Source organism: Apodemus sylvaticus, chromosome 9 (genome assembly GCF_947179515.1).
Source record: "Apodemus sylvaticus chromosome 9, mApoSyl1.1, whole genome shotgun sequence".
In the NCBI taxonomy this organism is placed as follows: domain Eukaryota; kingdom Metazoa; phylum Chordata; class Mammalia; order Rodentia; family Muridae; genus Apodemus; species Apodemus sylvaticus.
Window position 1 is genome coordinate 58,112,664 of NC_067480.1, and position 27,104 is coordinate 58,139,767.

Sequence of the window (27,104 nt, forward strand, 5' to 3'; positions counted from 1 at the left end):
CAGCCTAGCTTCAGGTTCAAAGACCTACCCAGCCTCATGGGAGTATAGTGTTATGGCCGCCTCTGGTCTCCGTAGGTGCATGAACACACCTGCACACACAACTGCATATACATCACACACACATACATTAAACAAATTCAGCAGTGCTAAATATACAACATTATACAACTACGCCCACTATATTCCACAATATTTCTATTCATATATTGATACGGAATGCTCCCCAAAGGCTTATCTGCTGAAGATGTGGTTCCCAGCTGGCCAGTCTCTCAGGGTGGAGGTAGAAACTTTGGGAGATGAGGCCTAGTTGGAGGAAGCAGGTCATGGGGCAGTGTCCTTGAAGAGGGCATTGGGATCCTGACTCTTCACTCTGTTTCTTGGAAGCCACGTAAGCAGACTTGCTTCCCCAAATGCTTCCTTCTAAGATGTTTGGCCTCACTTCAGGCCCAGAGTCATGGTGCCAAATGAGGAGGTACTGAAACCTCTCAATCCTCACCTCTTTTGGAGTTTTATGAGCTGCACAAAGAAAAATCCATTGTTCAGTTGCTGTCATCTGAGTACAGGTATCTGGATGGCATTCACTCTGTTAAAAATAATTATATTTTTTTAATACATAGAATGATAATGAAAAAATATGTGATTTGGGTTATAATATTTCTATATAAAATATAAAAAAATAATAAGAAACATTGGATAAATCTAAGCATACAAACTTTAAAGATCAGAATTTTGAATTATAGCTTTAACAAAAAGAAACTACTACCTGAAGTTTGACAGCGAGTCCATTTAGTTCAAGGCAGAATTGCCTAAAAATGCAAAAAGCACATTTATTATCCAGACTTTGTGTATTTTCTTCTTTTATTTTATAAGATGGCCAAGCTGGTTACCCTTTTATACAATAAAACATTATTTAACTTTTCTGAACAGTAATTTAGAAACTTCACCAAGACTCTAGGAAAACATGTACTTTTTGACTGGGTCAGCCCTCTGAGTCTATTGCAATGCAGTTGTAAGAACTGTATACAGTTACACTACAAAGTTATCACATAACCATGCATATGTGATAAAACTTCTGATTATGATCACTGAAGGATAGGCATAAAAGATGTTTCAGTTATATAAAAATTATGTAGGTGTCTATTTTTATATACAGTTACACACACACACACACACAACAGTCTAAACTTTTTTTATATATTAGTATTTTCATACTTAACCAGGCATTGTAGTACATGACTTTAATCCCAGCACTCAGGAGGCAGAAGCAGGTGGATTCTTGAGGCTAACTACACAGACAAATCCTGCCTTGAGACAAAACCAAAAACCTACAATAAACAAACACTAGATCATGCCAGGTGAGGTAAGTGGTGGCAGGAGACAGATATATATCTCTGTGGCTTCAAGGCCTATCTGTTCTACAAAATGAGTTCCCAAACAGCCAGGGTTGGTTGGTTACATAGAGAGAATCCTGTCCACCCTGGGGGGTGGGGTAGAGTTAGGACTGAGTACACCAGGAGGGCATGGTGGCCCTTGTGAAATTCTAACACTCAAAAGGTAGAGAAGGGGGATCCCTTGAGCAAGTTGGCTCAATTGATAGACTATGTCTTAACACATAAGGTAGAGAGAAATCAAAAAAGAATCTTGGTATCAACTTCAGGTCTCCACATAAATATGCACATCCAAACTCATATACACATAAACAAACAGATACATACACACATGAACACATATGCAAAAAAAAAGGTCGCAAACAACAGATGGTTCCTTGTCCTCATACCCACGAGGGACTACAAACATCACCACCCACACAGGGTAAACAGAGAAAGAGCAGCAACTCCCAAGTCTAGGCTGAGACCAGGACTCAGTAGTATAGCATTAGTGAACCTAGTATGTTTGTACAAAGACCTAGGTTCATTTCCCAGCACAGCAAAGCTATCCTACATACAATGTACAAAATTTAAAATCCTTCATTTCAGTACTGTTTACATGCATATATTAAAACATCAAAATGTATGTAACACATACATCTTGAATGACTATAACTTCCTGACTTTTGTTATAATTTGGTGTTTTCATGACATTCTTTTTTTCTAAAACCAAAAATTTTAAAGCCTATGCAATATCTAAAATCCATTTACTATTCTTTAAAACATTTTTTGAGAGAGTCTCATATACCCTTAAACTTGATATGCAGCTGAGAATGACCTTCAGCTCCTGTCTTCACTTCCCAAGTTCTAAGATCAATGTGCCAGCCATGCACAGTTCTCAGTATTTTTAATATACTAAAAATATAGGAAATTATAATGAATACTAGCCAATTTTAGGTAAACATTTGATATAAGACAATCCTCTATAATAAAAATAAGTGTATTTTATACTTGTCACACTATTAAATGTGTTCACTCTAAAAATCCTACCTATGATATGTATTCCACTCTGTCAAGGTAAAGTCACAACTGTTTCTTCATTTAAAAAAAAAAAAAAAAAAAACTTAGTTCCCCAAAAATTCAGTATTAAAGCCTTACATTTAGAAGATGAAACAGGTTACCAAAAAGAAAAAAAAAAAGAAAGAAAAAGGACATATATGAAACTAATTAAATCACTATTCAAGCATACTTTTATTTATTGCTTTGTCTGTCCCACTATGGTAATACCTGCTGGCAGGTTGGCCTTAAACTCACAGAAATCTGGCTCTGTCATCATGCCCAGCCTATTTTAAGTATATTTTAATGGAAGAAAACAAAAAGCAAAGGACACATTTTCATTTTTTAATGATTATACTTCCTTTCCTAGGTAATTCTATGTTTAAGACTATAAAAATAACACTGTGACAGGAAGATGGATCATACTAAATGACACTATTTTTGAGTCACCTATCATTGCCCACTACTTCGTATCAGTTTTATGTGATTCTGAGTTATTGTCGACTAAGAAGTCACAAAGATTGGCAATGATAAGCAGAGGCTTACAGAGCCCAGCTAGCTCATTTGGCAGTGCTGCAGATATAATCTGGCAAAGAGCACAAAACTGACAGCTTCACTACAGAGCTAACACAATGAAAGACGATCTAGAGCTAAAATCCACACATCCCACCATCACTACAAGCCTCCCAGAGCGGCTCCCTTGCCTAATCACAGAGGTTCAATATGAGCTATTAGGAGATTTGAATCAAGTTATAACTCAGTTGGAATTAACAATAATCATTTGCATGCTTGTAATCCTAGTTCTAGTACTCAGGCGGCTGGAGGAGGAGATCCACGCTAGCTGTGATGACACTTGTCTTCAATCCCAGCACTCTTAGAAGGTGGAGACAAGTGACCAAGCGGATCAAGGCCTGGGCCACATGAGAACTTGTCTCAAAATAACCAAAAGACACACAAAAAAATTGTTCTGATTTACACATATTTTATTTGAGTCATAATTTTCATTAGGAGGTACTTATTAGTGTATTCTTATTAGAAGTGTGGTTAGTACTATCCTGAGATTTCCTAAAGACCTACCTTAAATGTTCATACTTCCATACACCTTCATCTTGGCCTTCAGGTGGTTCAAGAATTTTGTCAATATTGGAGCAGTCTGCCCTTATGTTCTGTTGAATATACTATAAAGAAAGAAGTTCTTATGATTAATTAAATTATACTGGATGTTAAATTTCATGCTACATATGTTTAATATTTTTGGGGTTTTGAGACTATGTAGCTCAGGAGGTTCTAGAATTTGCTACGTGCAGAGTTGGCTTGGCTTAGCTACCTTAAGAGGCATATGCCATAGGTTTTTCAGGTTAGGTCCTGAGGTACAACGTGCCTTGCAATTCCTGAGAGACCAATGCACTCCCTCGGGTAGTAAAGTACTCAGGCCACTCTGTTTCTCTGCATGTTCCCTTAGAAGTTATAGCAGCAGAGAAGCTTGACAGGACAATGGATCTTTAGACATTAATCTTTTTTACCCTGTAAAGTCTGCAAGCATCATTGTATCCTGGCAACTACAACTGTACAGATCCTGGCAATTGCCACCATATTCTCTTTTCTAAAAAGTCTGACTATTCTCAATAAAGTTACCACAGCTTAAGACTTGCTGCGGACTCTCCAACCAGCCTCATTCCTCATGGCCATGTTAGGTGACCCAGGCTGGCCTTGACCGCAGAGATCAGTCTGCCTCTGCCTCCCAAGTGCTGGGATTAAAGGCATGCACTACCAAGGCTAGATTGAACATTAACTCTTGGCCTTCTCAGTAATGAAATTACAGGCATGTGCTAATACACTGGATTTGAGTTCCTATGTAAAGCCCTTGCATTGTAGGGAGTTGGGGGAGGGAATGGGTTCTCACCCCCAACTGGGGATGAGCTGCCCAGACTGGCCTAGCACTCAAGTCACTCTTGCATCTCAGCCTCCCATGAGACTCTAATATGGGCAAATGATGCCTAGAATTTTTTCAGATTTTTTTTCACCTCATCCTAATGATCTTAAGTTTTGATGCTCTTAAGTATATGCGACTAATCCTGAACCACTTCAAATTCCACACAATTCTTTTCAAATCTCCCCCTCCTCCAACATGCACTCATAACTCATTTTTAAAATTATTTCTTTTACTTTTTGGTATTATAATAAAGTTACATCATTTCTCCCGTCCCTTTCCTCCCTTCAAACCCTCCCATATCCCCCTCCTTGCTTGCTCTTTCAATTTAATGGCTGCTTTTTTCATTGTTATATACATTCATGTATACTCATATATGTTCTTGCGTACAACCTGTTCAGTATGCTCATAACTCATTTTCATTGTACTTTACATTACTACACTTTCCAGTCCTGTGGCTCCATTGCTGCTGCTGCATTTAAAACAAATGTGGCTAGGCTGCAGTGCACTGGCACCCTTTCTCAAACAGTATGTGCACTCTGTACAGTTCATCCTTGCATCCAGCTTTGTTGTTGTTGTTTTGTTTTTCGAGACAGGCTTTCTCTGTGTAACCCTGGCTGTCCTGGAACTCATTCTATACCAGGCTGGCCTTGAACTCAAAGATCAGCCTACCTCTGCCTCCCAAGTGCTGAGATTAAAGGCATGTGCCACCACTGCCCACCCTGCATCCAGCTTTCATAGTCACATATTTCAAACTTTTCCACTACTATTATTATCTGTTATGCTAACCTGTGGTTAATGATCTTTTGGTGTTACTCTTTTAAGTGATTAATTATTATGCTCATATAAGATAAGATAGCAAATAAAATTCACAAATGCTATATGTTCTGAATATTTAACTGATCAGTCATTTTCTATTTCTCTTTCTACTCAGGCCCCTAAAACATAACAATATTGGAAATGGGCCAATTGATAATGATCTCTGACTATTTAAGTAAAAGAGGAGTCATTGTCCATCACAAAGAGAACTATACAAAGAATTAACAAAACCAGGAGCTGGTTCTTTCAGAAAATCAACAATATAGATAAATCCTTAGCCAAACTAACTAGAGGGCACAGAGACAGTATCCAAAATAACAAAATCAGAAATGAAAAGGTAGACATAACAACAGAAACTGAGGAAATTCAAAAAATCATCAGATAGGTCCTACTAAAAAAGCCTATAATCAACAAAAATGGAAAATCTAGATGAAATGGATGAGTTTCTAAACAGGTATCAGGTACCAAAGTTAAATCAGGATCAGATAAACCATCTAAACAGTCCCATAATCCCTAAGGAAATATAAGCAGTCATTAAAAGTCTCTCATCTAAAAAAATCTCAGGGCCAGATGGTTTTCGTACAGCATTCTATCAGACCTTTAAAGAAGACCTAATACCAATACTTCTCAAACTATTCCACAAAAACAGAAACAGAAGGAACACTTCCAAATTCGTTCTATGAAGCCAGTTACTCTGATACCTAACTACACAAAGACCCAACAAAGAAAGAGAACTTCAGACCAATTTCCCTTATAAATATCAATGCAAAAATACTCAATAAAATTCTCGCAAACCAAATCCAAGAACACACCAAAATGATCATTCACCATGACCAAGTAGGCTTAATCCCAGAGATGCAGGGATGGTTCAATATATAGAAATCCATAAATGTAATCCACTATTTAAACAAACTCAAGGGAAAAAAAAACACATCTCATTAGATGCTGAAAAAGCCTTTGACAAAATACAACATCCCTCATGTTAAAAGTCTTGGAAAGATCAGGAATTCAAGGCATATACCTAAACATAATAAAAGCAATATATAGCAAACCACTAGCTAACATCAAACTAAATGGAGAGAATCTTGAAGCAATCCCACCAAAATCAAGGACAAGACAAGGTTGCCCTCTCTCTATATATATACAAGTACAATATAGTACTCGAAGTTCTAACCACAGCAATTAGACAACAAAAGGAGATCAAAGGGATAAAAATTGGGAAGGAGGAAGTCAAAATATCACTTTTTGCAGATGCTATGACAGTATACATAGGTAACCCCAAAATTCTACCAGAGAACTCCTACAGCTCATAAAAAACTTCAGCAAAGTGGCTAGATATAAAATTAACTAATCAGTAGCCTTCCTACACTCAAAGGATAAATGTGCTGAGAAAGGAATTAGAAAAAACGACACCCTTCACAATAGTTACAAATAATATAAAATGTCTTGGTGTGACTCTAATGGTAGCTCACAACCATCTGTAATGGGATCTGATATCCCCTTCAGATGCATCCAAATACAGCCACAGTGTACTTACATACATGAAATAATTGTCTTTAATCCCAGCACTTGGGAGGCAGAGACAGGCAGATTTCTGAGTTCGAGGCCAGCCTGGTCTACAGAGTGAGTTCCAGGACAGACAGGGCTACACAGAGAAATCCTGTCTTGAAAAACAAAAACAAAAACAAAAACAAAAGAAAAAGAAAAAAAGCAAAAACAAAAAAACAACAACAGGCAAAACATCATTCTTTTTGTTATATTTAACCCTGGAGCTCTAATTATAGTAACCTAATGCTATTTTCTAAGGCAGTTTTTAGAAATAATTTGAAGCCATGCGATACAAGTATTATATATAATAGCTAAATTATATATAACTGCATGCAAAATTATAATTTCAGAGAAGATGGAATGAACACATACCAAACTTTCTCTCCTGTGAATGAAAGCATAACCTGGACTGACTGCACCTAGCTCTGCTATCTAATGTAGTGAGAATTTTGGTCTCTTTAAAGACCCAGCTACATTATATGAACATGGTGGGTATGAGGCTGTTTCACAGCAGGTGATTACAATTTGCCCTGTGCACTAGGAGGGGCATGATATTTGCCAGCTGCAGATAGTTAAATTCTAGGGACCCTGGAGAGCCCTGAGAGGAACCAGAGGTGTTCAGAAGAAGAAGGTGGCTGCTGTTCCCTCTGCTGCTCTTGGTTGCTGTTGTTGCCTCTGCTGCTCTTGGTTGCTGTTGTTGTGGTTTAATCAAAAGAAGTTGGAGATATCCTGACAATGAAGGCTGGACTGACCCCAAGAAATTCAACACCCCTAATCATCAGGAAGTAGCCTACAGAGGTCTGCATCCCCTTTCCTCTCTAACCGGTTTCCTCTCCTACCTAGTGTTAGGGGGATGGAAGGGATTAGAGTGGAATAAGGGTTGGAAGCGAAGTAGAGGTATAAGAATATATAATAAAATAGCCCCCCCCAAAAAAGTGCCAAAAATCTGAGTTCTCAGAAACATAAAGAGCAGAAAGAACAGAATGTCACAGAACTGGCAGTGTTTGCTTATTGTTCTTTCCAGTAACCCCTCCCCCAAGACTGACAAAGGTTTAAACTAAAGTGAATACTATGATGCTGAAATAGGTCTATAACAGTGGTCCTCAACCTGTAACAGGGTCACAAACACTTTGGGGGTTGTATGGCACTTTCATGGGGGTTGCCTAAGACCACTGGAAAACACAGATATTAACATATGATTCATAATAGTAACAAAGTTACAGTCGTGAAGTAGCAATAAATAATGTTACAGTTGGGCAGTCACCCAACATGAGGAATTGTATTAAAAGGTTAGTTAAGTATTAGGAAGGTTAAGAACCACTGGTCTGCTGGGGGGGGGGGGTGGGGGTGGTGCACACCTGTAATCCCAGCACTCTGGGAGGCAGAGGCAGGTGGATTTCTGAGTTCAAGGCCAGCCTGGTCTACAGAGTGAGTTCCAGGACAGCCAGGGCTATACAGAGAAACCCTGTCTGGAAAAAAACAAATCCAAAACAAACAAACAAACAAAAAAGAACCACTGGTCTAAGAGAATCTTTCCAGTTCTGGCTCAGAAGTGAAGAGCACACCTTAGACGTGAGGCTGAGTTCTCTTCAGGTCTGAGTAGAAACAGTACCCTTAAGATCCCGAGTGTAGTGATCATGGTTGTCATCTACCTCCTTCTTTGAGGCACAAAGCATTAGGGACATTCAATCTCAAACGACAACCTCCAGAACCCCTGGGTTTGATCCCAGCACTCAGGAGGCAGAGGCAGGTGGATCTCTTGTGAGTTTGTGGCCAGTATGGTTTACAGAGCAAGTTCCAGGATAGTAAGGGCTACAAGTAAAATAAATAAATAAAGCAAAACAAGACCTCCAGAACCATGCCTTGAGACAGGTTATTTGTCTAAACTCTATTTCATTGTAGTAATGCTAAGAGAAAGACAAAGGAAAACTGACCTACAGAAATCAACTAGCTACTTTTTTCTCATCAAAAAACATGGAAGAGGGACAGAAAGATGGCTCAGGCACATGACAACTTGAGTTTGATCCCCGAGATCAACAAACTGGAAGGAAAGAACCAATCATCTTCAAGCTATCCTCTGTCCTCCATACGTGTACCCACGTATCTCCCCCTAATAAGTGTAACTTTTAAAAATGAAAGAAGTACTAAAAGAACTGTCAAACAGAATTCTCTATCTTCCAAAATATCCTTAATAAATGAAGATAAAGATATTTTCAAATTAAAGAAAACTAAAGGCAGAGACCACGGCATCTGCTAGTATTCCAAGGTTCTCGACTCACACCAGCACCAAAAAGAAAACAAGCAAGCAAAAGAAAAGAGAACTCCTAGACAGTAAATTATGCTAAAACAAAAACTGCTTAAAAAGTTCTTCAAGGAAAGAAAAACAGAAGGAAATGTAAACCATTAGAAGTAACAGAAATGACAAGGCAGGGTGGTGTAAATCTTTAACCCCAGGCAGAGAGAGGACGAGCTCTTGGAGTCTGGGGCCAGCTCAGTCTGCAGTGAGGGCAGACCAGCCAGAGCTACACAGTGAAACCATGTCTCAATAAGATAAAGTAACTCTGAAGTCGGGTATGATGCCTCATGCCCAGAACTCCAGCTCTTGGGAGGTCAAAGTAAGACTGTCATGACTTCAAGGCCAGACCAGGCTAGAGAGTGAAACTGTTTCTACAAGCCAAAATAAAGGAAACATTGTGTCAGTGAGAAGGCTCATTGAGAAAAAGTGCTTGCTTCACAGGTAGATATCCTGAGTTCAAGCACTGAAACCAAAATAAAGGTAGAAAGAGGAGAACTATGTCCTCTGACCTCCATACAAGCACTATGGCCAACACATACCTTCATACACAGGATAACATATACTGAGAGTAAAATAATGAAGTTTGTCAAAAAAGAAACATTAGGCTACAAATACATAGTTCAATGGTAGAGAAATTGCCTAGTACCTAAGAAGTGCTTAAATTCACTCTTTAGTGAATTTTCTACCAAAGAAAATATCACTGTCTGACTGGGTTTCAATGAATATCTACAAATATATCTACAAAAAAGTGAGGAAAAGAGACCCACGTACGGATAATAATAACTGTAATAACAAAATACTGATACTACATAAGTAGGCTATGTAATATAAGACTTTAGTAATCTAGCTGGGCGGTGGTGGTAGACACCTTTAATCCCAGCACTTGGGAGGCAGAGGCAGGCGGATTTCTGAGTTTGAGGCCAGCCTGGCCTACAGAGTGAGTTCCAGGACAGCCAGGGCTACAGAGAAACCCAGTCTCGAAAAAGTCCCCCCCCCCCCAAAAAGACTAGTAATCTCTGCTATCACCGAACAAAACAAAACAAAACAAAACCATGGAGGTATACTCAAAATTACAATTAAAACAATGCTAAAAGTTCAAATAACTGGTCAAAAGGGGGGAAAGTGACTTACAAGAAGAAAAAGACAAACGGAACAAACTGAGGCTAGGGATATTAGCTAGTTGATAAACAACTACCTGCCTAGCAGGCATGAAGCCCTAGTTCAAGCTCAAAACTTAGCACCACATAAACCAAATAAGGTGTTGCATACCTCTAATGCCAACACAAGGAAAGTGGGGGATTGGGAAATTGGTCATCCTTGGCTATTATTTCAAGTTTGAGGCCAGCCTGGCAAATAGGAGGGCTCATCTCAAAAAAAGGACTCCCCATCACCCACTACCACTCTACTGCAGAGTAGGCTTAGTGGTTAAGAGCACTTGCTGCTCCTGCAGAGGACTGAGTTCAGTTCCCAGTACCCACATGGTGGCTGACAAGCGCCTGTAACTCCATTTCTGGGGGCTCCAATGTCCTCTTTTGACCCCCACAGGCTCCTACACCATGCACCTGGTGCACAATCATACACTCACTACAAAATAAATTACAAATTTTAAAAAATCAGAGAACTGAAAACAAGTAATAAAAGTTAACCTAAGTCGAAACATATCTGCAAATAACTATAATAATTTTAAATAATATAATAGAGAAATTAATAGACAAAGACTAATAAAATGGAAAAAGAAAGCCCACAGTTCTCTGTGGTTACAGTAAATTTACTTCAAACGTGATGATATAAGCTGGCCAGCTGTAAATCGGGAAGCAACTCAGTGGTAGAGCACCTGCTTAGCATGTGAGGCCCTGGGTTTCATTCCCAGCACAATGACCTCCTCACTCCCCTAAAAAATAATAAAAATGTTACTTAATCCATATCTAATCTAATCTATTTCATGTTGTTTTAGCTTTTGTTATGAGTTTTGTGGCTTTACAGACATCTTTTTTCTTTTTTAAATATTACCTTCAACTTCTACTACAGTGCTGGGGAATCAAACTTAGCTCCTCAGGCATACTACACAGTGTTCTTACCTTCTGCCCCCATATATCCTATTTTCTGCCATTCTTTTGCTTTTTTTCCTTATTAACTAAGAACTTTATATGTTTTGATTTTATTCACCCCAACTCTTCCCCTTAACCCTCCCAGGTCCACCCCTCCTCCCTATACCCTCAACTTCATGTCCTCTTTTTTTCTGGAGACAGGGTTTCTCTATCTCTGTAGCCCTGGCTGTCCTGGAACTCACTCTGTAGACCAGGCTGGCCTCTAAGATCCACCTGCCTCTGCCTCCCAAGTGCAGGGATTAAAGGCGTGGGCTACCACCGCCCGTTTTTTTTTTCCATGTCCTCTTTTGAATTTAATAATCCATCAGCTTCAATTTGTGCTGTCCATATATTTGTGGGTGTGGGACCATCCACTATGTCAAGGAGACCTACCAGGAACAATAAATATCCTTAAAAAAAAAAAAAAAAAAAAAAAAAAAAAAAAAACCTAGCTCTTCTTCCCTAGAAGCCATCAATTATTGATAACACTTAAGTTAGGGGTACAATGCTCATGAACTGCTTCCCCAAGCTTTAACAATTAGCCATAAATATTATTTTTTTCACCAAACTCCTAATTCTATTCAATTTGAAAGAACCACCATTTTTTTATGGGGGGGTGGGAGCTAAAACCTAACACAGTAGAGAAAGTGATTCTCAACAAGAATGTCTAGAAATCTCCCAAGGTACTATTGAAACAAAATATGCTATGGAAGCCCTCCTTGGAAACCAATGTAGAGTGAGTCATGAAATAGAAATGATGAGCTAAAGGAAAACATCTCTGTTTTCACATGCACTAGAGAGTATAATATGAACTACAATCATAAAAAGATACAAATCTCAAAAGTATGTTATCAAAGGTATAGTCACTGAACTAGCATTTTATTTCTATTTAGTTATTCTAATTTGTCATTCAATTACTTTTAATTCCTTATACATTCAAATTTCATAACATACTTAATAAAATGAAGTTTGATTATGTTGTTAAATGGCCATTCCATTAACCTAATGGAATCTGGTTTGTGTCCCCTCACACACAAAATGGGAATATTCAACTATGCCAAAAATAGAAAATGTTATGAGAGTTATAAAAGAAAATTTTATTACCTGCTGAACAGCAAGTGTACTGTCCATTTCATCAAATGATTCATCAGGCCAATTATAAAAATCCTATAAAAGTAAACTCATGGTTAAAGCACATACAAAGCAACATGGAAGATACAGTAATGCTGCTATAAACATCAATCCTTAATAAAGATCCAAACTTGACACCAGAGTAGAAAAAAGGCTTTTACAACGTGATTACCAATGAATTAGATAATCTTAGCCAATATTCTTAAATGGACATCAATGAACGTATATACATTGTAATTTTTTGTAACCACAATCCCTCATTTCTCATTAATCTTTCATGGACTATTTAACTGGAAAGAAAAGTTCATCACTTTTTGTTTACAATTGTTAGATAATACCCATAAAAGTTGCACTTAAAAAAAAAAAAACTCTAGCTGGGCAGTGGTGGCGCACGCCTGTAATCCCAGCACTCTGGGAGGCAGAGGCAGGCGGATTTCTGAGTTCGAGGCCAGCCTGGTCTACAGAGTGAGTTCCAGGACAGCCAGGACTATACAGAGAAACCCTGTCTTGAAAAAAGCAAAATCCAAAAAAATAAAACAAAACAAAAAAACAAACAAACAAAAAAACTCCAAACATTAAAAAAACAAAAAACAAAAAAACCCAGCAAAATCAGAGTTTTAAAGAGCTAGTATTATTGGTGAGCAGTTTATAACTTCATAATACTAATTTTTAAAAAAAAATAGTGAAAATTACTATTCCAGTTACAAATAGAATTTTAAATTTCTAAATAGAAATATGACTCCCATCAAAAAGTATTTCTGTAGGGACTGAGGAGATAGCTCAGTGGCTAAGAACAATGGCTGCTCTTCCAGTAGAACTAGATTCTATTCCCAGCACCCACATGGCAGCTCACCACTGTCTGTAACTCCAGACCCAGGGGACCCAGTGCCCTCTTTTGGCCTCTGTGAACACTACATGTACATGGTGCAGACACACATGCAGGCAACTGCCCAAACACAATTGTAATTAAAATCTGTAAATATTTTTATTCAGAGATGGGTAAGATGGAACAGAAGGCATGTGAAAAGTCTTGGGTTCAATCCCCAGCACGAAGGATGTCATCCAAATGAATTTCTCTTTTTCTTCAAGACAAGAGTTTCTCTGTACAGGCCTAGCTGACCTGAACTCTGCCTATCTCTGCCTCTTGAGTGCTGTTAAAGGCATGCACTACCACTGCCCAGCTCGAATTTTTTTTTTTAAGTGGCTATTTTTGTGGCATACCTTGCATTGGTCTCGAATCCCTGTCTATTTGATTTTTCACCAAGACTGACTTATATATCTCACACCTTCCTTTTTATGTTTCTCAGTACTGGAGATTGAATCTGGGGTCTTAGATATGTTAGGGAAATGTTCTACTGTTGAGCTCTATTTCCAGCCTATTTATATTTTTCATTTTTACTAAATTTTACAGACTGAAGCTGGGCGGTGGTGGCGCACGCCTGTAATCCCAGCACTCTGGGAGGCAGAGGCAGGTGGATTTCTGAGTTCGAGGCCAGCCTGGTCTACAGAGTGAGTTCCAGGACAGCCAGGGCTACACAGAGAAACCCTGTCTCGAAAAAAACCAAATCTAATGGGCTGGAGAGATGGCTCAGTGGTTAAGGGCACCGACTGCTCTTCCAAAGGTCATGAGTTCAAATCCCAGCAACCATATGGTGGCTCACAGCCATCTCTAACAAGAACTGAGGCCCTCTTCTGGGGTGTCTGAAGACAGCTACAGTGTACTTACATATAATAAAGAAATAAAAAAAATTAAAAAAGAACAAAAAACAAAAACAAACAAACAAAAATAAATTTTACAGACTGGCCTTGAACTTGCAATCTTCCTATCTCAGACTCCTACATAGCTGGAATTACAGGCCTGTGTCTAGGCATGTGTGGTTCCTGTGTATCTTTAAAAAGCAGCACAAATCCCGACATAGACCTGGTCTTCAACATATGTCTCTAAGCTAAAATGAGGTCAGGGAAGGAGATTATTATTAAACCAATGACCTATAAACCTTTAACCAACAAAGGTTAATTCAGATAGGGGGGAAAAAAACTCTTAAGAATGCAGTGTATAACACCTCATGATTAAAGTTTAAGAAAATGAAAAGTAAGACCCCAGGGAACCAAATAACCCTATTAAAAAATGGGGTACAGATCTAAACAAAGAATTTTCACCTGAAGAAATTCGGATGGCAGAGAGGCACCTTAAGAAGTGCTCAACATCATTAGTCATTACAAAACGACCCTGAGATTTCACCTTACACCAGTCAGAATGGCTAAGGTCAAAAACTCAGGAGACAGCAGGTGTTGGCGAGGATGTGGAGAAAGAGGAACACACCTCCACTGCTGGTGGGGCTGTAAGATGGTACAAACACTTTGGAAATCAGTCTGGCAGTTCCTCAGAAAACTGGACATGACACTTCCGGAGGACCCTGCTATACCTCTCCTGGGCATATACCCAAAGGATTCCCCAGCATGCAATAAAGACACATGCTCCATTATGTTCATAGCAGCCTTATTTATAATAGCCAGAAGCTGCAAAGAACCCAGATGCCCCTCAAAGGAGGAATGGATACAGAAAATGTGGTATATTTACACAATGGAATACTACTCAGCAATTAGAAACAATGAATTCACAAAATTTTTAGGCAAATGGTTTGATCTGGAAAATATCATCCTAAATGAGGTAACCCAGTCACAAAAGAATACACATGGAATGCAATCTCTGATAAGTGGATATTAATTAGCCCAGAAGCCCTGAATACCCAAGGCACAAATCGCATAACAAATGACTCCCATGAAGAAGTATGGAGAGGGTCCTGATCCTGGAAAGGATTGATCTAGCAGTGGAGGGGAATATAAAGACAGAGGGAAAAAAGGAGGGAGGTCATTGGAGAATGGATGGAGAGAAGGTTTATGGGACATAGGGGGAGGGGGGGTCCGGGAAAGGGGAAATCATTTGGAATGTAAACAAAGAATATAGAAAATAAAAATTAAAAAAAAAAGAAAAAGAAAAAAGAAAATGAAAAGTAGGGAGCTAGAGAGATGGCTCAGCGGTTAGGAGCACTGACTGGTCTTCCAAAGGTCCTGAGTTTAAATCCCAGCGACCAGATGGTGGCTTACAACCATCCATAATGAGATCTGATGCCCTCTTCTGGTGCATCTGAAGACAGCTACAGTGTACTTAGATATAAGATATATAGATATAATAAATAAATCTAGCCAGGCAGTGGTGGCACACATCTTTAGTCCCAATACTTGGGATGCAGAGGCAGGTGGGTCTCTGAGTTCTAGGATAGCAGGCCAGACAGAGAAACCCTGTCTTTAAGGAGAGAAAAAAAAAAATCTAAGAACTGAAGGAAGAAGTGGACTGTTGTGGGACATTGTCCTGGGCATGAGATGGCCACTGCTCTCTTAAACTCAACGCATACTAGGTCTGTCAGGGGAAAGGGCTCACAGGATTCTTCTCTAAGTCCCAAGTATCTATAAGCAGTTGTTAAGAGTAACAGACATCTTAGCCAGGCGGTGCTGGCGCACGCCTTTAATCCCAGCACTTGGGAGGCAGAGACAGACGGATTTCTGAGTTGGAGGCCAGCCTGGTCTACAGAGTGAGTTCCAGGACGGCCAGGGCTACACAGAGAAACCCTGTCTCAAAAAAAACCAAAAAAATAAAAAATAAAAAAATAAAACCCAGACATCTTAAAATAACATAAAACAATTTATTTAAGAATGTTAACATGATTTAAAGCAAATAAAAATCTTTTTTTTTTTAATTTAAAGATTACAGGGGTTAGAGAGAGCCCTGAGGAGTTAAGAGCACTTGTTGCTCTTACCGAGGATCTGGTTTCAGTTCCCAGCACCCCATCAGGTGGCTCACATGACCTACAACTACAGTTCCAATTGATCAAATGTCCTTTTCTGGCTTTCATGGATACCTGCATTCATTTGCTACACAAAAAACGCATACAGGCACACACATACATACACATGAATCAAAAATAAATTTTAAAAAGCAAAAGATTACAGATTATTCTCTTTTTAAAATATTAGTGAAGGGCTGCAGAGGTGGCTCCTTGGGTAAGAGCACTTGTTACCCATGAGGACCTGAGTTCAAATCCCCAACACCCACATTTGAAATTAAAAAAAAAAAAAAAAGCCAGGCATGATAATGCTAGAGGGAAGCAGACAGACATCTGAGTTCAAGACCAGTGTGATCTGCATAGCAAGTTCTGAATAAGCCAAGAAAGACTACATAGAAAGACCCCCCCATCTCAAAAACACGAAACAGGAGGCAGAGGAAGGCAGATCTCTATGAGTCCAAGGCCAGCCTGTTAACTAGATAATGACCCTGTCAAAGGAGACGGACAGAGGCAGAGTGAAAGAAAGTGCCAAGCACAAGGGCTAGCTATCAAGCAAGCCAGGCAGCCAGTTAGCCACACATGCCTCTAATCTCAGCATGGGCAAAGGTGGGCAGTTCCAAGAGCTCCCTGGTCAGCTACTCAGCCTTACTGACAAAACCTTAAAAGTTAGGTTCAATGAGAGACCCTGTCAAAAGCAGTAAGGCAGAGATTGAGATATATCTTTCTCTGGTCTCCACGCACACCTACAGAGAAGACACCCACATACGCACACACGTTTAAAGACTAAAATGATTAGCAAAAAATGAAAAATATTAGCAAACCAGTAATGATGATACACGTGTGTAATCCCTTCATTTGGAATCTAAGATAGATTATCAAGAGGTCAAGGATTACAGAAACTACACAGTGGGTAGGAGGACAATCAGACTTATATGTAAGACCCTGCCCTCAAAACAAAGTCAATAGTGAGGGCCCACAAAAGAGGGAGAAAAAGGAATCCAAGGTCATCCTTAGCAATACAATAAGCTTCAGGCTAGCCTGTACTACATGAGATCCTTTATAAACAAACAAACAAATGAGCAAATATGCATAGTGTAGAAGACATGTAGATACAGATAGAGATAGATACATGAGGAGGCCGTGGCAAGGGGACCAAGAATCTGAGGCCAATCCAGACTCTACACAAAGTTTTACACCAGCCAAAGATAAAAAGCAAAAGTGTCTCAAAGAAAAAAAGAAAAAGTTAACCCGTTATTAAATGTTTTGCCATGTAATTGTTACATTCATGAGACACTTAAGAGAAAAATAAAATCTAGCCTAATAAATGCTCTCACTCACCAGGTGGTGATGACACATGCCTAATCACAGCACCTGGGAGACACAAGCAGGTGGATCTGTGAGTTCCAGACCACATTTATAAATCAACAAAGAAACAAGTAAATGTGCTCATTTAATAGATGTTAAACACCAACCAAATATTGTCTATGTTCTAGTCTACCTTTTGAATGTTCTACAGCCCATGCCTGCTTCTAACACTCAGGAAATGGAGGCAGGATGAGAGATCATTCTCAGTCACTTACCTCTCTGTTCAAGGCCAGTCAACCTGGGATACATGAGACCATGTGGACCCTCATCCCCCAAAGCAGGAAGATGTGGCACATACTACTCATATGTAACATAATAACACAATATACATCGTTTTGGAATAGGCCTATTTTAATGAAGAAAAGTTATGTGATAAACAGAAAAGGTTGGTTAAAAAGAAGTTTTTTCTTTTAATCCTCTTCTATTACATTTTACTTAACCTTGTCATAAAGAGGGAAAATGAAAAATTCTGCACATGACTTACTCATAACAACATAGCAAAAGGTCATGTTGCAGTGTTTAGTCTAAACTATTTTTCAAAATTAAAAATTTTCATCTTAGGCAGTGGTGGCACACGTCTTTAGTCCCAGCACTTGGGAGGCAGAGACAGGCGGATTTCTGAGTTCGAGGCCAGTCTGGTCTACAAAGTGTGTTCCTGGACAACCAGGGCAATACAGAGAAACCCTGTCTCGAAAAACCAAAAAACAATTTTTTTTCATCTAGGATACAGCTGAGACACGAGTGCACACTTAAGTTGTGCACGCTTAATTTACCACAGGAAGTCCTGGATTTAATCCCAATAATTTTTTTCAAAGGAAGTAATCACTTTAAAATTAGAAAAAATGTTGCCTATGCACAATAAGTTACCTGAAAACAAGAACCCTTAGAAAGAAGAGTTGTTAAATAGTAAAAAGTATACATAGTATACAAATTTCCAACAGAATCAAGGCAAACTGACAACTCATGACTCAATGGCTTTCAAAGCAATTCTCTAGGGCTAGGGATGTAGCTCAATTGATAGCTGTCATTCCCCAACACTGTATAAGCCCTGAATGGTGGTAGGTACAGTAATTCTAGACCCCAGAGTAGTGGCAAACAGGAGGACCTAAAAGTCCAAGGTCACCTTCAACTATTCAGTATAATTCGAGGGTAGCCTTTCTTTGAGAACCTTAAATTGGATGCGGTAGGGGGAGGCAGAGGCAGGTAGATCTCCTAGTTCCAAGCCAACCTAGTCTACAGAGCTACTTCAGGGAAGTCAAGGCTATACAGAGAACCCTGGAAAGAGGAGAGAGGAAAGAGAGGGAGAACGAGAGGAGAGAGAGGGGAGGGAGAGAGGGAGGGAGAGAGAGAGAGAGAGAGGAGTAACTCTCTAAAACTCAGCATTACATATTTTGATTTTCACTTAACCCTAAAAATTACATTTTTCAAAAGAAAAAGTTTCCTCAGTATTCGGTAAGTGGCAGCAGGCTGGGCAGCAACAGAACACAGCCTGCTAAAATTACATTTTAAATATATCTCTTCCGATTTTAGAACATCTACTCAATGACAGGCCATTTCCGCCAGCCGATTAATCCTATCAAGTTTGAATGTCAACTTTTTTTTTCTTTTACCGTGAAGCACCCCAGGTTTGCTAAGAAGCACCAATTCACTCAATAATGCCCTACTAAAAGGGCTATTAGAGTATTTTGGTGTATTATAATCAGTTCATTCTGATTATTGTCCACGCGCATCAGCGAGAATATACGCAAGGAATGACATACAACAAGTCACAACCTGGTGGCGAAAACTTGCTGGACCAGAGAACAGCTGCTGGGAAGCAGAAGGGAGTGGTGGCAAAGACAAACAACAGGAGGATAACGCAAACTACTGCCACCTGCATCCGGCCAGACGAACTGGATGGAGCCGACCGGCAGGTACGTCACCCAGCTCGCTCCCGGCGAGGTGGGCAGTGTTGACGGCGCTCGACGCCGGCGGTCCCGACGTGGGGTCAGCCCCGGCCCCCGGCTGGCCCACCCCACACCGAGGCGCCGTCAGTTGCCACTCACAACAAGCAGCGCAGCAGCGGCTGCCGGTGACAGGCGCCAGCCCGGGGCCTCGGCGGGCACCCCGGGATCCTGCGCCTAGCAGGCCTCCGGGGCGGCCGGCGCCGGCTCGGCTCGGCTGCCTCAGGGGCCGCGGCTCCGGAAGCACAGGCCAGCCGCCACGGCCACGGCCCCCACCCGTCCGCCCTGGCCTCTCCTAGACGAAGTGCCACCAGCAGGAGAGCCTCGGCTCGGCCCTGCGAACTCCTTGACAGGAAAGCCATGGGGACGATACCTGCGCCTTGGTGCCTGGCCTGTTCCGCCTCAGCACTGCCGTCCCCTCCGCCATGACCATAGTGCCAGAGTCTGGGCGGCTGGCGTCGGTACCCGGATGTGGGGGCCGGCAGCTTGCGCGGGGGGCGGGGCACGGCGGTGCTCTGGGCTGCGGCTGCGGGGAGGGGCGGCAGCCTGCGGAACAGCCTCCGCCCGCGCGGGGCATGATGGGAAGAGTGCCGACCAGGCGGCTCGGGCGGAGGGAGGAGCAGAGAAGGAACAGCCAGCGAAGTTCAGCCAGGGCTGAAAAGGAAGATGGGACCGGAAGCTGGGGTCGAGAGCCCCTTCCAAGGTCTGTGGTGCGGGTGACCAAAGCCTGCGTCACTTGTGGTGTTTGTCCTTCGGCTGCCCAGTAGTGACCATCTCAGTATAGCAAAATGAGAACATAATTCCCCAAAACCACCCCAGATAATCTGGGAAATTTTTATAGAAACTTCATGGAATTAACCAATTTGGAATCAGATTGGCTGGGTCAGCTAAGGGGATGACAGGAGGTACTGATAAATCTTGCTTCTATGGTCCTCTCACTTAAAAGCCAAGGACTCTTTCAATGACATGTTGGTTTCCGTAGATAAAAGGCTCAATGCTAAATGGGAAAAAAAAGATACCCATCATGAGATAGAAAGTGCACATCTGTTATTGTACGTTAGAATTAAAATAAGCTCACATTTTGCAAGTCGGATGCAGGAGGAAATGAATAGTCCTTGATGGCTTTTATGAATTCTATCATCTTTTGGGTTTGGTTTTTTTTTTTTTTTTTTTTTTGGTTTGTTTGGTTTTTCGAGACAGAGTTTCTCTATATAGCCCTGGCTGTTCTGGAACTCACTCTGTAGACCAGGCTGGTCTCAGACTCAGAAATCCGCCTGCCTCTGCCTCCCAAGTGCCGGGATCAAAGGCATGTACCACCACTGCCCAGAGAATTAACAAAATTCCAAGTTTCCAAATTCTCCTGCTTTTAACTGTGGTGGGTTTTGTTTGTTTTCTTTTGATGTTTTGGGTTTTTGTTGTTGTTGTTGTTGTTGTTGTTGTTGTTTTTGAGACAGAGTCTCTCCCTGACGTTCCTTGAACTTAGAGATTTATTTTGAGTGCTTGGACTAATGGTATACACCAGCATGCCTGGCCAGGCTTAGAGGTTCATGTTTGTAATCAAGTTCAGGGAGGTCCAGGTGATCTGACACCTTTTTCTGAGCCCTTCGGGCACTTGCAAGTAAAAAGCTTACACACATTCAATAAATAAATAAACAATCAAAAAATTAAAAAAAAATATTTAGAATTCAAAACCAGCATGGGCTACGTAGAGAGTTCCAGGCCAGGCAGGGCTACAGAGCAAGACTTAAGTCTTCCCTCAATCTTTCCCAAAATAAGAAAGAAACCACAGCATTTTTACCAGAATCTTTTTTTTTTCCAAACAAGAAAAGTTTGTTTTGACTTACAGTACCATGGAATACCTAGTGAGGAAGTTGTGGACACTGGGTAGGTGCCCTTTATAACTTCAAGAGCATGAGGTAGGCAGCTCTTCACGACCCAACAGTTCAGAAACTTGAGCTGGAGACAAGCTGGTATCCGCACCAAGGTCCACCCAAAGTGACCCACTCCTCACAGCTGGGCCGTGGTTAGAATGACACAGCCCCCAAAGAGCATCTCAAGCTGCAGACCAAGTGTTCAAACCTAAGAACTGGCTAGGCGAGTGGCACCTTTAATCCCAGCACTCCGGAGGCAGATACAGGCTGATCTCTGGGAACTCGAAGTATGCCTGGTCTACAAAGAGAGCTCAAAGACAGCCAGGAGTACATAGTGAGACCTTATGCTTAAACAACAGTAACAACAAAAATCAACCGAGGAGTCGCCTTATGCAGATTGGCCTATGGCTGTGTCTATGGTGCACTGTCTTTATTAATAACTGATGTGGGAGGGCAGGTGGCCCAGCACTGTTTGGGAAAGTTTACAAACTGACAAACTGGGAAACAGGCCAGTAAGCACCGTTCATTCATGGCCTCTGCTTCAGTTCTTCCCTCCAAGTTCCCACCTTAAGTTCCTGCCCTGCCCTTCCTCAGTGATGAATTGTTACCTAGAAGTGTAATATGAAAAAAAAAGTTTCCTCTCCTAAATTGGTGTTGGTCATTGCTTTGTCATAGCAACAAAAAAGCAAGCTAGGACAGTGTGTCTGAATGCATATGACATGTGTATGAATACAGCTGTCCTTGGAGGCCAGCAAAGGGTGTCACACCCTCTGGAGCTAGAGTTACAAGCAGTTGTGAGCTGCTCGATATGGTTGCTGGAAGCAAACCCAGGTCCTCTAGAAGGACAGGATTCACAAATTCTTATCATTAGTGCTTACCCTAATGTACTGAGAACTCTGGACAAATAATACTTAAGCATTCTCTCTCTACCTGAGAGAGGGGAGGGGTCTGTAAGAGAGCAGAGGGCTAGGTATGATCTCCATCTTTAAGCAATTCCATTTCACTCTGAGGATTAACTTTAAATTTTTCAGATTGTGTGGTACTTTCTCTGAGTGTAGATAGCAATTATTTATAGATGAAGAAGATCATCTTAATGTTGTCTTAATCCCAGGTTTGCTAAATGATTCTGGCCCATTTAAAGACAGAAAGAGAAAAAAGAAATGGATACAGAAAATGTTAAATTCTGGAGCATGTGCTATTTGGGAGGCATAGGCAGAAGGATCAAGAATACAAGGCCACCCTAGGCTGCATTCGACTTCTCAAGACAATAAATTCAACTCATTTCCTTTGAAAAGTCCAATAAATATGCAAGGTGATGTCAACTCTGATATTTCTCACAGAAAGAACCTTGCTCTTTAGAGCTGGCTGAAACATTTCTACTTCATAACCTTCACATTTTAATTCCTGTCAGTCTACAAATGATGATCTCAAACTGAAGAGTTTTATAGCAGAGTAAGTTGAAGGAAGGAGGGAAGAAAATTATAAAAAGAATCAAGGATGAAGTTACAGCTTAGTGCTACAGTTAGTGCTGGCCCAGAAAGCAAAAGACCTTGGGATCCATTCTCAGCAATAAAAGAAAGAGATGGGGCTTGGGGAGAAGGAGGAGGAAAAGAGGAAAGGAGAGAAAAGGAAGAGCAAGAATTATCTTAATCATTCATCAGGCCGGAGAGCTAGCTCAGTAATTAAAAGTAGTTACTGCTCTTACGGAACACTCAGTTTCAGTTCCCAGCACCCACACACTGGCTTATAAGTGCCTGTAACTGCTGCTGCAGAGGATCTAATGTCCTCTTCTGGCCTTTATGAGCAGTAGCACAAACATGCCCACACATACACAGACACCCCCATTCCTGGACACACTGTCCTAGGGTCATTATTGCTGTGATGAAACCCAGTGAACAAAATGGGGAGGGAAGGGTTTAGTTGGCTTACATAGCCACTGACAGAAGGCAAAACAGGAACTCAACTGGGCAGGAACCTAAAGGCAGTAACTTATGCAGAGGCTGTGGAGGGTTGCTGCTTATTGGCTTCCTTATTCCTGAACAGGCTTGTTCAGTCTGTTTTCTCACAGAACCCAGGAACACCTGCCCATGGATAGTCCCACCCTCAATGGGCTGGCCCCTCCCACATCAGTCACTAAATAAGAAAATACCCTACAGGTTTGCCTACAGCACATCTTATAGAGGCATTATTTTTTTAATCAAATGAGGTTCCTTGCTCTCAAATGACACTAGTGTATGTGAAGTTGGTATAAAAACTATCCAGAACACACACTCATAAATACATAAAATAAAATAGAATCTTAAAATAAAAATCCTGATTTTCATGCTTGTTAATTAATAAGATTTTGAGCTAACTATTCAAAGTTTATTCATTTGAAATAAAGACTGTGTTAAGCAGCTCCTTTCCTCTTCTCACAGAGTATGAAAGCCATAATTAAAAACTAATGGCAGTATAGACAGGCCACGCCTGCTAGAAAGCCTGGGAGGCTGTCTGCAAACCTTCTCTTGTATGTTCCTCCATACCCAGTCCCCTTACAGCCTTCCCTGCCCCCTCAATCCCATCTCCCACAGATCTTCCCCTTCTAACCTTCCACTCTTCACTCTTCTTGAAAAAAGAAAAACCCAGGACACGTATGATCCCCAGAGCACCATTGTCTAGCTCTGGCCTTCCTCCTCAGTCTAGAGGAGACATGTGGGACTCTGAGAGCATAATGTCACCCCATGGAAATCTTCAGGGGCATCATGGAATTCTACCAGACCACCCATCCTAGTTGGATCTGATTGACCCCAGCAGCACTACTTGGGACAGTCTGCAGAGGTGAGTGGCACACAGTCCCCTGAGCACATGAATTTAATTAAAAAAATTACACATATGAAAATTGAGCTCACCATAAAAAAATGGTGATGAAAGAATAAAGCACATTATGATAAAATGTAAAGAAAATTAAAAAGAAAAAACAGGATAGCTAAAATCCTGAACAATAAGACTTGATGGAGAACTTACCATTTTCTCATTTTCTTTGTTTTTATTTATTTACTTTATGCATATGAGTATACTGTAGCTGTCTTCAGATACACCAGAAGAGGGCATCGGATCCCATTGCAGATTGTTGTGAGCCACCATGTGGTTGCTGGGAATTGAACTCAGGACCTCTGGAAGAGCAATCAGTGCTCTTAACTGCTGGGCCATCTCTCCAGCACCAAACTTACCATTTCTAATTTCAAGTTGTATTAATGATCTATAGTAATAAAAACTTCATGATATTGGCACAAAAACAGACACATTAGTCAACAGAATCAAATTGAAGACTTAGACACACACTTATGAATACCTGATTTTTGATAAGCCAGAAATACACACTGGAAAAAAGACAGCATCTTCAACAAATAGTGCTTGGTCTAACTGGATATCTGCATGTAGAAGAATGCAAATATATCCATATTTATTAACCTGCACAAAGCTCAAGTCCAAGTGGATCAAAGACCTCAATATAAACCAGATACACTGAACCCAAGAGAAGAGAAAGTGGGGAATAGCCTTGAACACATTGGTACAGGAGGTGACTGTATCCAAAATCTATTAAGAACTCAAGAAACTAGATATCAAAACACTTTATAATGCAACTTAAAAATGGGGCACATTTCTGTGATGGTTGGCATATGCTTGGCCCAGGGAGCACTGTTGGGAGGTGTGACCTTTTTGAAGTAGATGTGGTACCCTTGTCCTAGCTGCCTGGGAGCAAGTATTCTGCTAGCAGCCTTCAGATGAAGATGTAGAACTCCCAACTCCTCATGTGCCATGTCCGTTTAAACATTGCCATGTTCCTGCCTTGATGATGATAATAGAATGAACCTCTGAACCTGTAAGCCAGCCCCAATTAAATGTCCTTTATAAGACTTGCCTTGTTCATGGTGTCTGATCACAGCAGTAAAACCCTAACTAAGACAATGTCCAAACAGAGAATTCTCAACAGAGGAATCTCTAATAGCTAAGACACACAAAGAAATGTTCAGCATCCTTAGCCATTGTGGAAATGCAAATTCAAAATGACTGAGATTCCATGTCACACCTTTCAGAAGGGCTAAGAACAAAAACAACAGACAGCTCCTGCTGGAGAGGGTGTAGAGCAAAGGGAACACTTCTCCATTGCTGGTAGAAGTGCAAACTAGTACAGCGTCTGTGAAAATCAATATAGTTTTTCAAAAAGTTGTGAAATGATCTATCACAAGTTCCAGTTATACCACTTTGGGGAAATATACCCAAAGGATGCTCCATCCTACCACAAGGACACTTGCTCAATCATGTTCATTGTGGCTTTATTCATAATAGCTAGAAACTCAGCCGGGTGGTGGTGGCGCACGCCTTTAATCCCAGTACTTGGGAGGCAGAGGCAGGTGGATTTCTGAGTTCAAGGCCAGCCTGGTCTACAGAGTGAGTTCCAGGACAGCTGGAGCTACACAGAGAAACCCTGTCTCAAAAAACCAAAATAGCTAGAAACTGGAAACAACCTAGATGTCCCTCAACAGAAGAATGGATAAAGAAAATTTACACAATGAAATTTACTTAGCTGTTTAAAAACAATGACATCGGGGGCTGGAGAGATGGCTCAGCAGTTAAGAGCATTGACTGCTCTTCCAAAGGTCCTGAGTTCAATTCCCAGCAACCACATGGTGGCTCACAACCATCTGTTATGGGGTCTGATGCCTTCTTCTGATAATGGTGTACTAACATACATAAAATAAATAAATCTTTAAAAAAAAAACAATAACATCATGAAATTTGCAGGCAATGGATAAAACTAGAGAAAATAATTATCCTGAGTGAGATAACCCAAAACCAGAAAAACAAGTAAGGTATGTATTCACTTAAAAGTGGATATTAGCAGTTAAGAAAATGACAACCAAGTTACAATTCATAGACCCAGAGAAGTTAGGTAAAGAGGAAGGATGTAAGGGGGGGGGGGCTCCCTTAAAAGAGGAAAGAGAATAGATTTTATGCCAGACTGGGGTAGGTAATGATGAGAAGGGGGCTTATGTTGGTGGTGAGATGGGTAGTGGGAAAGAGTTTGGGGAGAGATGGCTGGAATTGGGGGGGGGGCTTTGAAGAGTGCTGTGGAAACCTAGTGCAGTGTAAACTTCCTGGGATCTATGAAGGTGATCCTAATGAGTACTCTTAATAATGGGGAATATGGAGTCTCAACAGGCCATCTCTTATAGTCAGGCAATGCTTCCAACGATGAGACTGGGATTACGTTCAATTGAGTTTTTGGCAAAGGTGGGTCTCATGAATTCCCCAAACAACACAGGCTTCTGCTAAGGCAAAGAGTTCCTCTTTGCAAAGTGACAGCAGGGACCCCAATGCTGAGGGCAACTCCCACACAACTCACTGAACACAGAGAAGTCAAGCTAGTGCCTATATGGAGTCTTCACCCCTATGTTCTAGGTGTTTTGGTGTAGGAAAGTACTTCACAGGCTACTAAAAGAGAAACATGGAAACTAAACCATCCACAAAGTTTTTGACCTAAAATCTATTCAACCTGCAAAATATACTAGGCCACAGACCTTGTGGGAGTAGCCAAGCCAATGTCTGATTTGATTTAAGGTCCACTATACAAGAAGGAACCCATATCTCACACTGCTTGGGTAACCAAGAACCAGAGACCTAAGGTAAAACCAAATACTACTTGGTCAAAATAATGAAAAAAGTATCAATAAGATGACACCTAGTGATAGTCTGCTGCACTCATAGATCAGTGCTTTATCCAGTCATCATCAAAAAAGCTTCCTCCTACAGCATAAGGGAGCAGACCTAGAGACCCATTGTCAAACATTATGCAGAGAGATAAT

The 27,104-nt window shown here is 40.8% G+C and overlaps 1 protein-coding gene across 3 annotated transcripts in view; it reads right to left on the minus strand.

Annotated features, from left to right (window-relative positions):
* Positions 1-27,104, minus strand: part of LOC127693050 (MOB-like protein phocein) — a 54,021-nt gene that overhangs the window by 6,816 nt on the left and 20,101 nt on the right. Inside the window, exons 1-5 of one of the 3 annotated variants that reach the window (XM_052193741.1) lie at positions 19,761-19,876; positions 12,208-12,270; positions 3,501-3,601; positions 764-806; positions 497-583 (exon numbers count right to left, since the gene is read on the minus strand). In XM_052193741.1, the coding sequence (XP_052049701.1) occupies positions 497-583; positions 764-806; positions 3,501-3,601; positions 12,208-12,270; positions 19,761-19,820 (354 nt within the window). In that variant the 5' untranslated portion in view covers positions 19,821-19,876. Of the gene's footprint in view, positions 1-496; positions 584-763; positions 807-3,500; positions 3,602-12,207; positions 12,271-19,760; positions 19,880-27,104 lie in introns of those variants that run through there. The other 2 variants (XM_052193745.1, XM_052193742.1) reach the window with 2 other exon arrangements.